This window comes from Pelophylax lessonae, assembly GCF_965119305.1.
Source record: "Pelophylax lessonae genome assembly, chromosome: 13".
Taxonomy (NCBI): domain Eukaryota; kingdom Metazoa; phylum Chordata; class Amphibia; order Anura; family Ranidae; genus Pelophylax; species Pelophylax lessonae.
Genome location: NC_138780.1, coordinates 120,550,133 through 120,564,043, shown reverse-complemented (window position 1 = coordinate 120,564,043; position 13,911 = coordinate 120,550,133). Strand labels below are relative to the sequence as shown.

General features: G+C 44.5%; 1 protein-coding gene across 1 annotated transcript in view; it reads right to left on the bottom strand.

Moving 5' to 3' along the window:
* Positions 1-13,911, bottom strand: part of LOC309569394 (uncharacterized protein) — a 326,566-nt gene that overhangs the window by 275,129 nt on the left and 37,526 nt on the right. The window contains exon 5 of the mRNA XM_082275209.1: positions 2,763-2,878. Within this exon, the coding sequence (XP_082131335.1) occupies positions 2,763-2,878 (116 nt within the window). The remainder of the gene's footprint in view (positions 1-2,762; positions 2,879-13,911) is intronic.

Sequence of the window (13,911 nt, the reverse complement as noted above, 5' to 3'; positions counted from 1 at the left end):
AAATGATAGGTCACCAGCGCCAGGAGACAAATATATGTATAATGTATTGATGCAACTAGAGGTGAAAAAAAGGTTTTTGGTAAAGTAGAAAAATAGATAAAATGAGCAGCTGCTGTGGCCTGGCCTGTTAGAACCAAATAATAAATCAAATATAAGAAGAGAGTAACAATGTACCTTCTCCCATTTTCTAAAGACGTCACACCGTGTGACGAAACACGTCAGTTTGGATTGCACGTTGATCACATGATTACGAGGCGGAAGTAGCAGGTGGAACGCACGCTGGTAGTCCATGTGGCGCTCCTATGCTTATACCCCTGGGATACCACCGTTTTAGAATCTGCCATCTTTGTCTTGCACGCTTTGCCTGGGAGTTTTTTAGACACCCAGGACATATATAAACAATTTTTATTGTCTGTATCGAAGCTTGTTCCGTGTTTTTAATAAAGCGTTTTTTACGGAGTAAACTATGAGGATCTCGTTTTTCCTTTGCATCTACATGCCAACCCACTGAGCTGCTCGAGATACAAGAGGAAGAAGCAGAGGGAGGACGTATCCAGGAGCCACTGACACATTGGTCACGAAGACCACGTGAGCCTGCATGATTCCCCCTGCTGTATGGAAAGATAGGAACCATTTCTTCTGGTGAGTTTGTCTTACATCCCCTGAGGACTTGTGGTGACTCTGGCTTTCACTCCCTGCATGACATAGTGTTTAGCATCTCTTCTGGGACCAACAATATTCCTCCTTTCTTTATTTCACCAACCAGATTTGGACTACTTCATGCAATTGGACTTTTTCGAATATGAACTTTTATTGTTAAATACTTTTTTTGTTGTTGCATTTCATTGCCATTGCACTTTATTAATTTGGCCCATGGTGGCGTATTATATACGTATATTTATCAATTTGTATTTATTGGTATAGTCACTGCACTTTCTTTCACTTATTTTTCACCTCCTATTTGCTAAGGGCTAGTTATAGCATTTAATCCAGCAACACTGGCTTGTGTGTTTTTTTCTAGTACTTACCAGTTTTTGCACATGTTTAATTAAGAGCACATATTTTGTAGCAAGCACGGTGTCGCAGGAGAAGGTACATTGTTACTCTCTTCCTATATTTGATTTGTAGCTGTTGACTTAATTTTTTGGAAGAAAACTATAGTTCCCCTTTTTAAGCTGGCCATACACTGATTGAAATTTAATCAAAGTTGATCATTGGATTGTTGAAGGTACATACTGGAAAACAATTGTCAATCTGCAGCTGCTGATCAGTGTCAGAATACAATCTCATGGAAGGGGGATTCCTCCATCCACCTCCACTGAGTGGATGGAGAAATCTGTTAGGGCTCATTTACACGTGAGTTTGGGGGCGGTAAACACTCTTTTACCACCCCAATCACCAGCCTTGATAGCTGCAGAGGCAGCATACGGGGGTGCCAAAAATGCAGTGGAATTAAAGGCTACTGTCACTTTCAAGTGAGTAGGGCTGCTCTGCATGTGCCCCGCAACCGCGTGCATTGCACGTGGTTGCAGTGCTCTAGTGTGGAACTCAATGGGTTAAGGCTGGGGTTGAGGAGGCGATACATTGGTAGGTCTGGTAGATCCATGTACACGGAATCCCTATGGGTAGTACTTGAAACAGGTACAATAGCTTTGGTACTGTAAGTGGGTCATTTTGAGTGCTGCAATGTGGCCTAGCCAGAAAAGCAGATACTCTTTCCAGACATCTAGTAAAAGAGAGGTGGATAGTTGGCAGCATGGAGTGTATGATAGGAGGAGGAGAGGTAGATTCCAAAGTAGGTTAGGCATTTGGGTTCCCAGTGATAAGAGAAACATTCTTGCAAAGACCTCACTTGCTCTTGACAAAGGGAGAGGTTTAAAATCTTGGACTTAATATGACTGATATTGAGTACAGAACTTTTACTGAATTGATGCATGGGGGCTCTTAAATTGGGAAGACAGATAGTTGGGTTGGTGATGAATAGCATGATATCATCTGCGCAGAGGCTCCATTTATGTTGGTGTCCCGCTATAGACGGATAAATGTGAATGTAACCAATGACTAAGAACAAGATACGTGAAACATGTTAATCTTCCGTTCATTCCTGTGACTGCATCTGTCCACATTACAATAAATATTTTTTTTTTGTTATCCCATTGTGGTGTGCAGCTGCCTATTCCATATTTCCTTGGGTACAACTAGCCTGCCAAATTGTACATGCGATTATTGCCGGTGGTTGTTAAAGCCGTGAGCAATAATCACTGTGTTCTCCTGGCAGGGATGGCTTTCCCCGTCCCTCACCGGGAGAACACAATGGCTCCGCAGAAGGGATTCCACTGTGGAATCAGGAACAGTGGGAAAGACAATTGCAACGTTCATGGCTGGCCTTAGACTCACTACTGACCCCAGAGGTTAATCCATCATAGTGATAGACCAATAGCCGGATTCCTCTGTAGGGCTCATTTGCATATTTTTTCCATGGAAAACTATTAGCTTTGTGCTCTAGTAGATAAAGCTGTAAAAATACCATAGTTCCATTTAAGTAGCCTAAATTATACACCTTTTCAGAAACTCTAATTTCAGTTATTGATTGCATAGGTACCTGTCCCTGATTTGGCTTTGATTAATATACCAAAAGTTTTAAATTAGCCTGGCAAGAAAAGGGCAAACAATGTTGTAATGAAAGGTATTTTCACTAAATATATAGAATTGGATCAGAAGATCTACTTATCCCTGATCCTTAGCCCACTTGTAATGATTACTTGGTTCTCGGTTTCCAGGTGGCAAGAAGAGCCACAGGAGGGCGTGTCTTTGCTGTCTCCCGTCTTGTCAGTGGCACTGCATCCCCCTTCACATGAATGATGTCCGAGATGGTGACCTGGAGAAACACAATGCAGTGAAGACAAAGGATTCAGAGGTTTAAAAGGGAAAACAAGAATTTTCCAAATCAGTAAAAATACAAACAGTTGTTCTTTCAACACCTAGTGATTACTGGCTCCTGCCCCTCCCGTTGAACATAGCCAGGCAGTCTCCACTACTCACAAAAGCTATCCGACCCTCAGTGTCAGCTTAACAAATAGTCTAATGACTATCGTATGCAGTGGGACAGAAGTGTTTATGCATTGAACATTTTATAACTACATCATCACCATGCTGTAGATTTGCTCTGCTATTACTGTACAGCACTATATTGATAGCATTGTTCACGGTTTGATATATTCACATTACTGGGGTCCATGACAGCACCACAAATGCTTCCAGAACTACCTTTTTGTTGGCTGTGTCTCTTTATGTGTTTTCTTTTATGTATTTGAAGATGTGTGGTAGCCACCACAATGAATAACTCGCATGGTAACCGCACTAACATACAAATAAGTACATATCCTAAATCAGCATTACATGCACTTTACTTGACACTCCACAAAAGTTTGTTTTTTCCTCCCTGTTCATTGAAGGGCAGTTGACATAATTTGTGATCTTCATTAGGGCCATGTCACACTAGTGATTGTCACTGGCAACAAATAATCAGTAGAAGAACTGCTATGAGTCCACTTATCTTCTCCTATTGTACCCCACGCATGCTTGCCAGGATCATCGAGATGTCTTTTCATCACTGTTCCATTACTAGTGATTGAGATTTTGCAGCATATTGGCAAATGAAGAAGTGATATCCACAAATTGACAACTGCATCTTACTACAACAGCAGTTTGCCATAGTTGTTAAAGTGTCACTAAACCCACATAATAAAAAAAACTATCAATTGCTCTTTTTTCTTACTATTCCAATTATATCCTTCCCAAATTTACTACATGAATTTGAGCTCTATGGCCGCTATTCTAATTTAAAAATTAATTTAAAAAAATCTGAGGCCATGGGAGTTGAAATCCCATCTACACTCATACAACACTTGAAATCCAGTCTCCCATTTAAATGAATGGACATGGCACTTAAATACTTGGGAGCCCTAATCCCCCCCCCCTCCCGATTTATCCAAAACATTCAAGCTTAACTTCCTCCTCCCTTACTACTTAAAATTCGAAAACTCCTAGAGTCCTGGCACCAACAACCTTAATAAAGATGGAATGCTTTTAAACATACGGCACTATGAGAAGCCCTCTTCATTTTTTCTCCCTAAGAGTGCAAATAGGTGAAGCATAAGAATATCCATCCATCCATCCGTCGGAGCTCTGAACTGCCAGTGAGAGGAGACCATAAAGCCTAAAGTGATCCTTTGCCGGCGTATGCCAGCCAGGATCAACACCATCTGATAAGTGCGCTATCTTACCACAATTTGTTGGTGGTGAAGTGGAGGGTGACACCACCATTGTTAATGTGCATGCACAACCACTTGATCCAGTCTTCATTTAAAGGACTCACATTGTTTTGCACTATCTCCTGCACTGTACTAAATTTCTATTGTTACGGACTATCATTTAAAACCACCTAAGAACTCAAATGTTAAAATATGTAAGCACCTTATTGGTGGTATTTGTTGCTACACATTGCACTTAGCATTTTTTGCACTTGTTTTTGGTCCATAATCTAAACAAACATTTTTATGTTACTGAATTTTAGCAATATACTGGTGATACTCGTTGGTATACATTGCACTTTATATATTGGCATTTTTGCACTCGTTTACTGCACATAGTTAAGCACTAACTCACTTGGTTGTTAGCACTATCAGAAGCACTTTACATAATAATTATTTTGAAGCTATATATATTTTTTGCACAGATATTTATTGGATGATACATACAATCAATATTTGTGCATAGTGACACCAAGTAAGAGGATTTAGCGCTGTTTATATATTAATTTATCTTCATATTTACCCCTGGGGGTATATTTGAAACAAGCTGCTTACCTCTCTATCTTAGTAAAAGCACAAACCCCAGTGGCGCGAGTGGTGCATTATCATTCCTGGCACAAGGGCCTATATTCTTGGTTCAATAGGTGCAATCTGCTAAAAATGTGTATACTCCCTAAACGCCTTTACTTATTTCAAGCGTTACCAATTAAAATACCGTCCAAATTTTTCAAGCAAGTACACTCTTTATTCAGGAAATTTGTATGGGCACATAAAAAACCCACACATCCCATGCAGCCAACTCACACTACTTAAAATACACAGGGGCCTGGCTTTACCGAATATACTAAAATATTAACAAGCAACACATCTAAGCAGGCTAAAAGACTGGAGAAGACACTATCAAAATAAGCTATGGGCACAAATTGAACAAACCCAATCAGACATCTTATTAGTTGGAGTGCCATGGCGCTCCTTACCACGTGCCCATAAAACACAACCCTTCTTACACATATATCTATATCCACAATGGAATCTCCCCTATTCCCAATTCTGAGTAACCCAGCCTTCTCTCCTGGACTACAGGACCAGTCATTCTAATGTTACAGGATCAGGGGCTTTTTCAAGCCTCCCATTTCTTGGTGGCAGATCATTGGCCCTCACTTGCCAAGCTGGCAGATAACCAGGGACCCTTCAGACTCACCTTCTGGAAAGCCATCCAAAATTCACCACTATATACACTCACATCCAAACCCAGGGGCTTACAATCGTAATCTCACAATCTTCAAAGAATACTGCTCAGGTGAGGGAACCCTATGGTGACCCCTCTCCAAAACTTACAACCTCTTGATAGTTCCGTCAGAGGAACACCATTTTCCCCATTTAGAGAAGTGGGAGGCGGACCTAAATCGCACATTTACAGCAATACAAAACAAAATATATATGCGCTTTCGCTAAAGACATCCACCTGTATGAAGATACAGGAAACCAATCATAAAATACTGAAGAGATGGTATCGTGTCTCACATACTTCATAAATTCTATCCAAACACTACAGACCTCTGTTGGAGATGCCAGGGGGAACAGGGAATGATGCTGAACATTGTTTGGTCATGCCCGAAACTCGCCCATTTTTGGGGCAAAGCCGGGGACTCGCCAAAGAGTTCATTGAATATGAGATTCCAGACAACCCAGCTCTCTTCCTGCTTCATGCTTCAAACATCCCAGTGCAAAAATATGAAAAGTCAAGAATACGCAACATATTGAATGCCACCAAATCCTGCATTCCATTAAATTGGGAAAAACAATACCCCTCAACTATTAGCGATTGTATGCACAAAGTTGAAGAAATCAATAAAATGGAAGATCTCATACTAACAGCTCAACATAACAGGGAAAAAATACAATAAAACTTAAGGGATCTGGAATATGTTTCTGTTTCTGATAAGGGGAAAAACCTGATGTGTCCTGCTCTGAATAGAAACTAATATAGACGAACATCTGGAGTAAAACGACAATCCTAACCGCCTTACATACCTACCCATCCTCCCTGCACCTCCCTCCCAGTTGTAATATATATTTTTTTTTTTCTCTTCCCCCAGAGGAAATCCATAACCGACCACGAGACTTTTTCTATATGAAAAACAATAGGTACAACTGGTAGGAAACAATACAAATTGATAACATGTATATGTCAATGTAAACTTCTTATTGCTTTTGTAGCAGGTTTTCCAGGCATTGGGCCTAATCTGGGTCTGCCATTGTTACTGGTGACACCTTCAGCCTAATTAAGCTGAATACCCAAGTGTGAGATTGGAGACAATGACCATTCCAGCATCTTTGGTTTGTTTTGTTTATTGGATAATGGGGGTGGGAGAAGGGAATGAGTGGGATACTCCTCTGGCTCAACTAGGTACAACTGGGACACTTTGCAGAAAAATGCTTGTTAGCGCTGTCTTGACGCCAGCTGAATGCCGACCAACGCTTGCTGGCGCTTGAAAAATACTGACTTGCTGAACTTGTACTTGAACTTGACTTTTGACACTCTGGTTAGCTCAAAAAGTCCTGGACTGTACTGAGACTTGACTCTTGACACTCTGGTTAGCTCAAAAGTTCTGTGAAAAGCTCCCTCCAGCCCTTCACTGACTGAGGTAGCTCCTGTAACTGCTTGTGCTGCTGTAACTCTCAACACTGTACACTGCACGCTATACACTATAACTCTTCAGGGCCCAACCGCTGACGCCCCCTTTGGGCTTCAGGCTCCTCTCACTAGGCACCCCCTCTACACTTCAGGGTCCTCTCACTAGGCACCCCCTCTACACTTCAGGGTCCTCTCACTAGGCACCCCCTCTACACTTCAGGGTCAACACTGGCACCCCTTTTACCGCTAGCTGGCTCCTAGATCCCTTGGACCTTCACCAGAGTGGTCCCCTCTGCTAGGCAGACCCCCAGGGGCAGTTTACAGTACTCACGAACTGGGAATGCTTTCCTGAAACTAGACCCCCTCTGCTCCGCTGGTCCTCGGCACACCGGATCCTCTCTTCAGCTCAGCTCACTCCGTCCCCTCAGGCAAGCCACCCGGGACACCCGATCCTGCTGACAGGAGGAGAGACAGCCATACTCTCCCTACTGGGACTCTGCTTCCCGCCAAAGACACTGCGTCATGCGCTTCCTTTAAACTTATACCCACTCCCAGAATCCTGTGCAGCAGAATCGACCTTTCTGGGGTAGATACAGGCCTGAATGTGCCACTGATTGGGCTTCCTCCATTGCCCAATGAGATCCCTCTCATGGAGCCAGTGGGGAGACTCCCCAGTCTCAATAGCTATACCTGGGAGACATGACAGTCCAGCTGAAAATCATGGCCCTGCTGTTAGGCAGCCAAGGCCCGCTATACTTTGCCTAGCACCTACCCTGTAGGATGCTACACTTTATTATCTATTTGATCCCTGTGTACAGGCCTGTTCATCCTTTTTTAATAAATAAAAGTTTTGGGGAAAAAAAAAAACTATCAATAAACGCTGAAAAATGCATATGGAGATAGGAAATGGTGACTAAGGTGCCGAACACAGATAATGTTCATCATATAACAAATTTTACATTGAAATGACATTCCAGCCTTAAAAACTGTTTTTACAGAGTGAAAATCTTAGTACAGTATACTGTACAGCGATAGTTGCTCAACATATTTTGCCAGGAGATGGCTTCTTCAGGAGAATTTTCTACTTTACTGTACAGGATATTCACTGTAGACAAACAGTATACATTTGAAAACTGTATTGTCCTGGACATGCAGTAGTGTCCGGCAGCTTACCTTCTCCTCCATGTCTCCATTAGAGGCCTGACTCTCTTTCTGGCTGCCTTTAATCGTCTCTCCTCCCTGTATGGCTTCACCCCAGGCCATTCCAGGAAGTCTATATTAACCAGTGCAATGCAGGTCTGCTTTGCTGTTCAACTTTGTTTGTTAGCTTGTGTTCCTGTCTACCGTGTGCTACGTCTACCTTGCTGTGTACTGATTTTTGGCTCGTCTCTGACTACTCCTGTTTGCCTGTGACCCTGACCTTTGGCCTGTCTCTTGGTTCCCCTTGTCTGCCTGTTTGCCCTGACCTTGGCTGACCCATCACTATCCCTTGTGTCCTGAGTGGCTGCTTCCCCTCTCTTCCTACGGAGCGTGAGCTGGGGGACTCCAGGGGCTGCGACCTGGGTTCAGCTGCAGCGAAGGCCATCCTCACCATTAGAGGCTCTGGTGAACACCTGCTGGGCCTTAGACTCCGCGCCCTGGGAAATCTTGGGCTCACGTTTCCTGTCCTTCCGCAGCAGTTAGCTATTGGGTTCACTACCTTGTGATGCACCCCTGTCTCCAACAGGGTGCCGTTGTCACCTGGCCACAGGTGACCCGCCAGTTTGAACAGCCATGAACCCAACCGATGTGCCGCGCCCCGCAGACGATCCATTACAGGGCATAGTTCGCAGACTCGAGACGCAAGAAGCTAATCAGACTCAGGTGATGCGATTCCTACAGGATCTGGCTTCCCACTTTGAACAGCTTCAGACCTCATTGGGGACAAGATTCCAAGGTGGCGGGCCCTGCTGGATCTCTCCGGTCCTTCTTACTCATCAGCCGTCATTACTGGTGGCCTAATCTCCGCTCGGAGGTCAAAGACTATGTCTAGGCTTGTCATGTCTGTGCTCAGTCTAAATCCTCCACACAAGCTCCTGCTGGTCTCCTCATGCCCTTGCCCATTCCTAAGGAGCCCTGGGCTCATATTGCCATGGATTTCATCACCAATCTCCCATTGTCTGACGGTAATACGGTCATTTGGGTGGTGGTCGATCGGTTTTCCATTCTTGGCTCATTTTGTTCCCTTTCCTGGTCTTCCTTCTGCTCCTGCCTTGGTTCCCATTTTTAGTTCAATCTGATTTTATTAAGAAAAAGGAGTTTTACAGAATATTGGTGAAAGCTAAGGAGCGAGAAGCAAATAGAAAAAAAAAATTTTCACAGCCATGTCACATAATGAATTTCAAGTAAGTGCTTAGTACAAACAATATCAATCAGTGTTGGGACGAAACAGAAACTACCAAGTCCATTGGAGTACGATTGTATCGCAACTTGATAAACAGCAGCTTGGTGTAACATGGGTCAACATAAACAAGGGAGAGAGCAAATAAAGGATAACACTGGTAGAGACACCGCTACATCTGGTGTCGCCTATGAAAATGGTGTAAAGTTTGGGAGGCACTAGTAAATACTCAGGTTTTACGCTGCGAAGCACCCAAAAACAACAAGGGAGCACAAAAAGGATAGCCGTATGGTGCCAGTGGTATAGCCAAAGAGGTAGAGAGAGGGGAGGTGGGGTTAAGCAGGAGAGCAAAAACAGAGAGAAGTCAAGATGGTGAGGAAGACAGAGAAGATCATGAGGGACCGCCCACGTCCCACTACTGTTCCCCATCACCCGGCATTACAGGCGCTTCGATCCAGGACTGAAAGGCCTCCGAACACCGAAACATGTCCCAAGGCATCCATGCAGCAGAGAACCATTCCTCTTTGCCCCCTTCTCGTGCCAGCAGGTTTTCCATGTCTCTAAGCCTGTTTAGTTCCAAAGCCCACTCAAGTTTGGAAGGCACGTGCTGGGTCCTCCAGTGTCTGGGTATTACCGTCCGTACAGCCGCCAAGAAAAAACGCAGAACGTCTCTCTTGATCGACCGGAAGGAGCCGGGTAACAAGGACAACAAGGCCAACTGCGGTGTCGCAGAGACTGTAGTTGCCTGGAGCCTGCAGTAAAGAGCAATAATTCCAGTCCACAATGCATGGATCTGCGGGCATTCCCACCAAATATGAAGGAGCGTCCCCCTAGATGACGTGCATCGCCAGCATTGGTCCGACTGAAGTGGATCAATATAGGTAATCGAGGAAGGGCACCTGTACCATCTGCTCAGGAGTTTGAACCCCTTCTCCTGAACTTGCGTAGCAGGAGACAGCGAGTGAGTCAGCGCGAAGCATTTGTACCAGTCGGTAGATGAAAGGGCTCGCCCCAGGTCCCTGTCCCAGGCAGCAGTATAAGTCGGCAGGTCAGGGCGAAGGGCACGTAGGAGTAATGAGTATAAGAGAGATACCGTGTGTGTGGGGGGAACATCCTGGAGTAGGATAGAGTCAAACTCCGAGGGGTCTCCCCTAACAGCAGTCAGTGAGGGCAGGGAGCGTATATAGGAGAGAGCCTGGCCGCGCTGCAGCCAGCTCACAAGAGCACCGTCGGATGTGGTGGAAGTAGGAGTCGTCAACAAGGACGAGTCAGTTCGGAGAATTTGGGAAACACGTCGATGATCCGTCGCAGTCCAGGGTCCAAATCTAGAACACGAGGCTGCCGGGGGAACGCCGGGGTGCCAAAGAAGGGCGTCATGGGGCCCTGAGGACCTGAGAGACGGCCCGATTTGTTCAGGCAATCCCAAGTCCGCAGGGTCTGGCCCGTTAACATGTTGAAAGAGGAAACGTGACCACGAAGATGCACCGGAGTCCAGGGAAGTGCCCTGAGATCAAAGGGGGGTTCCCATTTTTATTCGAGAAATTTTCCGCCTCCATGGGGTTCCTTCTCATATTGTTTCTGACAGGGGCGATCAATTTACGTGTCGTTTCTGGAGATCCTTTTTTAAATCCCTCAATATTGCCTTGGATTCTTCCTCTTCTTACCATCCTCAATCAAATGAGCAGACGGAGAGGGTCAATCAAGAGTTAGAGGGTTTTCTTCGCACCTTAGTCTCCACTCATCATGATGACTGGTCCTCTCTACTTCTGTGGGTGGAATTTTCTCATAATAATCACGTAAATACCAGTTCGCAGAAAACACCCTTTTTCTCAGTTTATGGAAGACATCCTCAACTTCCGCTTCCCAAGACCTGTTCTCCGGATATCCCAGCTTTGGCTTCAGCTCAGGAGTCCTTCAATTCTATCTGGAATGACGTTCATGATTCCCTCCGGGCAGCTGCTGACAAATTCAAAGGCTTTGCTGACCTTTTCTTCAGCCAGTGGACAAAGTTTGGCTCTCCACCAGGAACATCAAGCTTCGAGTTCCTTCTCTGAAGTTTCATTGGTCCATACACTATAACTTCTAAACTGAATCCGGTTTGTTTCAAACTTCAGATTCCCAAAAGCCTCAGAATCGCTAACTCCTTCCATGTTGCCCTTCTGAAGCCTTTAGTCCTCAATAAGTTCTCTCGTCCTCTCCCTACCATGGCACCGGTCTCTGAGGATAATCAGGAATACGAGGTCAGTCAAGTTCTGGATGCCCGACTCTGTAGAGGCGTTCGTCTGTACCTTGTACATTGGAAAGGCTTTGGCCCTGAGGAGAGGTCTTGGGTCCCTGCATCGGAGGTCTTTGCACCTCGTCTGTTAAAAAACATTCATCTGAAGTTTCCCTCTAAACCTGAGCCCAGGTGGGGAAGGGGGAGGCCTCGTAAGAGGGAGGGTACTGTCATGGACATGCAATAGTGTCCGGCAGCTTACATTCTCCTCCATGTCTCCATTAGAAAAAAGAAACAGGCGAAGCGCCTCTAAGTGCAGTACGTTTATTAAGATAAAGGCACACAAGTTATGGCAACTCACATGATAGTGAATAAAAATAGGCTCAATCTGGAGTCAGTCGGTGAACGTGCAGTCCAAAACCCAGATCCGGGAGAGAGGAAAAGATGACCTTGCCGGTAGATGGAGGTGGAAGACAGGATAAGCCGGCTGCTGTCTTCCGGAAACCGGCTAATCCCCTCGTATCGGGCTGGAGCACAGCGTCTGCCGCATGACGTCAACAGGGTCAGGAGAGTACACGACGCGTTTCAGAGCATGCGCCAAGCTCGTGGGGAGCATGTGCACTCTTTTTTCAAGTGTTCACTTTTCCTCTCTCCCAGATTTGGGTTTTGGACTGCACGTTCACCGACTGACTCCAGATTGAGCCTATTTTTATTCACTATCATGTGAGTTGCCATAACTTGTGTGCCTTTATCTTAATAAACGTACTGCACTTAGAGTTCAATGGGCATTTTTTGGGCGTCTTTGGAGGCAGGCATGACATCTGAACTTCTGTATAGGGGTATATATACACACACACATATATATATATATATATATATATATATATATATATATATATATATATATATACACATACACACATATAGGTGTGAAAGGAGGGTAACACCATCCCTGCAAATAATTTCAGTAGCGCAGGGATAGGGTTCCGCTCCTTTTACACCTATATGTGTGTATGTGTATATATACATATATGTGTGTGTGTATATATACCCCTACACAGAAGTTCAGATGTCATGCCTGCCTCCAAAGACGTCCACAAAAAAGCCCAATAAACGCCTGAAACAAAAATGCCCAGGTGTGACAGGAGCGGAGCCCCATCCCTGCTCTACTAATAATTCTAAGAAAAATGATCTTTTTCTTATGGCGGTCACCCTGACATGGATGAATTCGGTCACCCTGGCATACAAGCAGCGGAGCCCCATCCCTGCTCTACTATTAATTCTAAGAAAAATGATCTTTTTCTTATGGCGGTCACCCTGACATGGATGAGTTCTCCCTGGCATAGCAGTCAGAGTCAGTTCACCCTAAACTACACTACGGTCACCCTGACACTTCACACTTTCCCTACAGAAACTAGATTATTGAATCAAACTATAGTGGTATATAGTACCCTAACTACACTAGATATCCCTTTCCTCACACTAATAATTGCTAATGACACTTTTGCAGCAGGAGTAACAGAACTGCTTCCACTCTCTTCCACAGCCCCTGTATTACAGTGCTAGAGATTTGGCGGGGCTATGTTATATACTGGGGGGCGTATTCACTACTGATTGGCTTCTGGACCCCCTAGTCACTCCAAACACATTCCTAGCATTCTCCTGCCCCCTCAATTGGCTTTTACTCACGTTTCTGGTCCAATCACGGGCTTTTAAAGCCCAGTTCCTGTCCCATTGCATTTTGGGCGGTTCTGGTGCCGAATTCCGAACTTTTACCACAAAAAGTTCGGAATTCGGCCGAATTTCGAACAGTCAATGTTCGGGTCGAACCGATGGTCGACCCGAACCGTTCGATCATCCCTAGTCACCAGCACTCCAACTGTCTAAACGTATTTTACAGAGTGCTGATGAGTTCCTATTCAATTATGCTATATATATTTGACCAAAATTTGGAACCACGTATTATAGAAAATTGCAGAAAATTGGCCACGTCTTTACCATTGATGGGTTGATCCCCTCAGATGGAGTTCAGTGGCAACGGTCTTCAGTAACCAAAGTGGATACTTGTCATTCCTTGAACAATTTCTTCTTTGCCCATTCCCACCTCATTATTGTACATTATTGTGCTACTTTACACATTCTTCAGCTAAGTATAGATACTTACAACTGAACATGCCTCAGTCATTTCAGAAGTACATTGACTGTGCTCTGTTTCCGGATTCCACCTATGCTATGCAATAATGTTATACAGATGTGTTTAAAAACATATATCCCACTTATCAACACATATCCACACTTTGTTTTTATAAATCAACAGACATTACAACTCGTCATTCTGATGTTCCATGCTTTCCAGAGGACATGG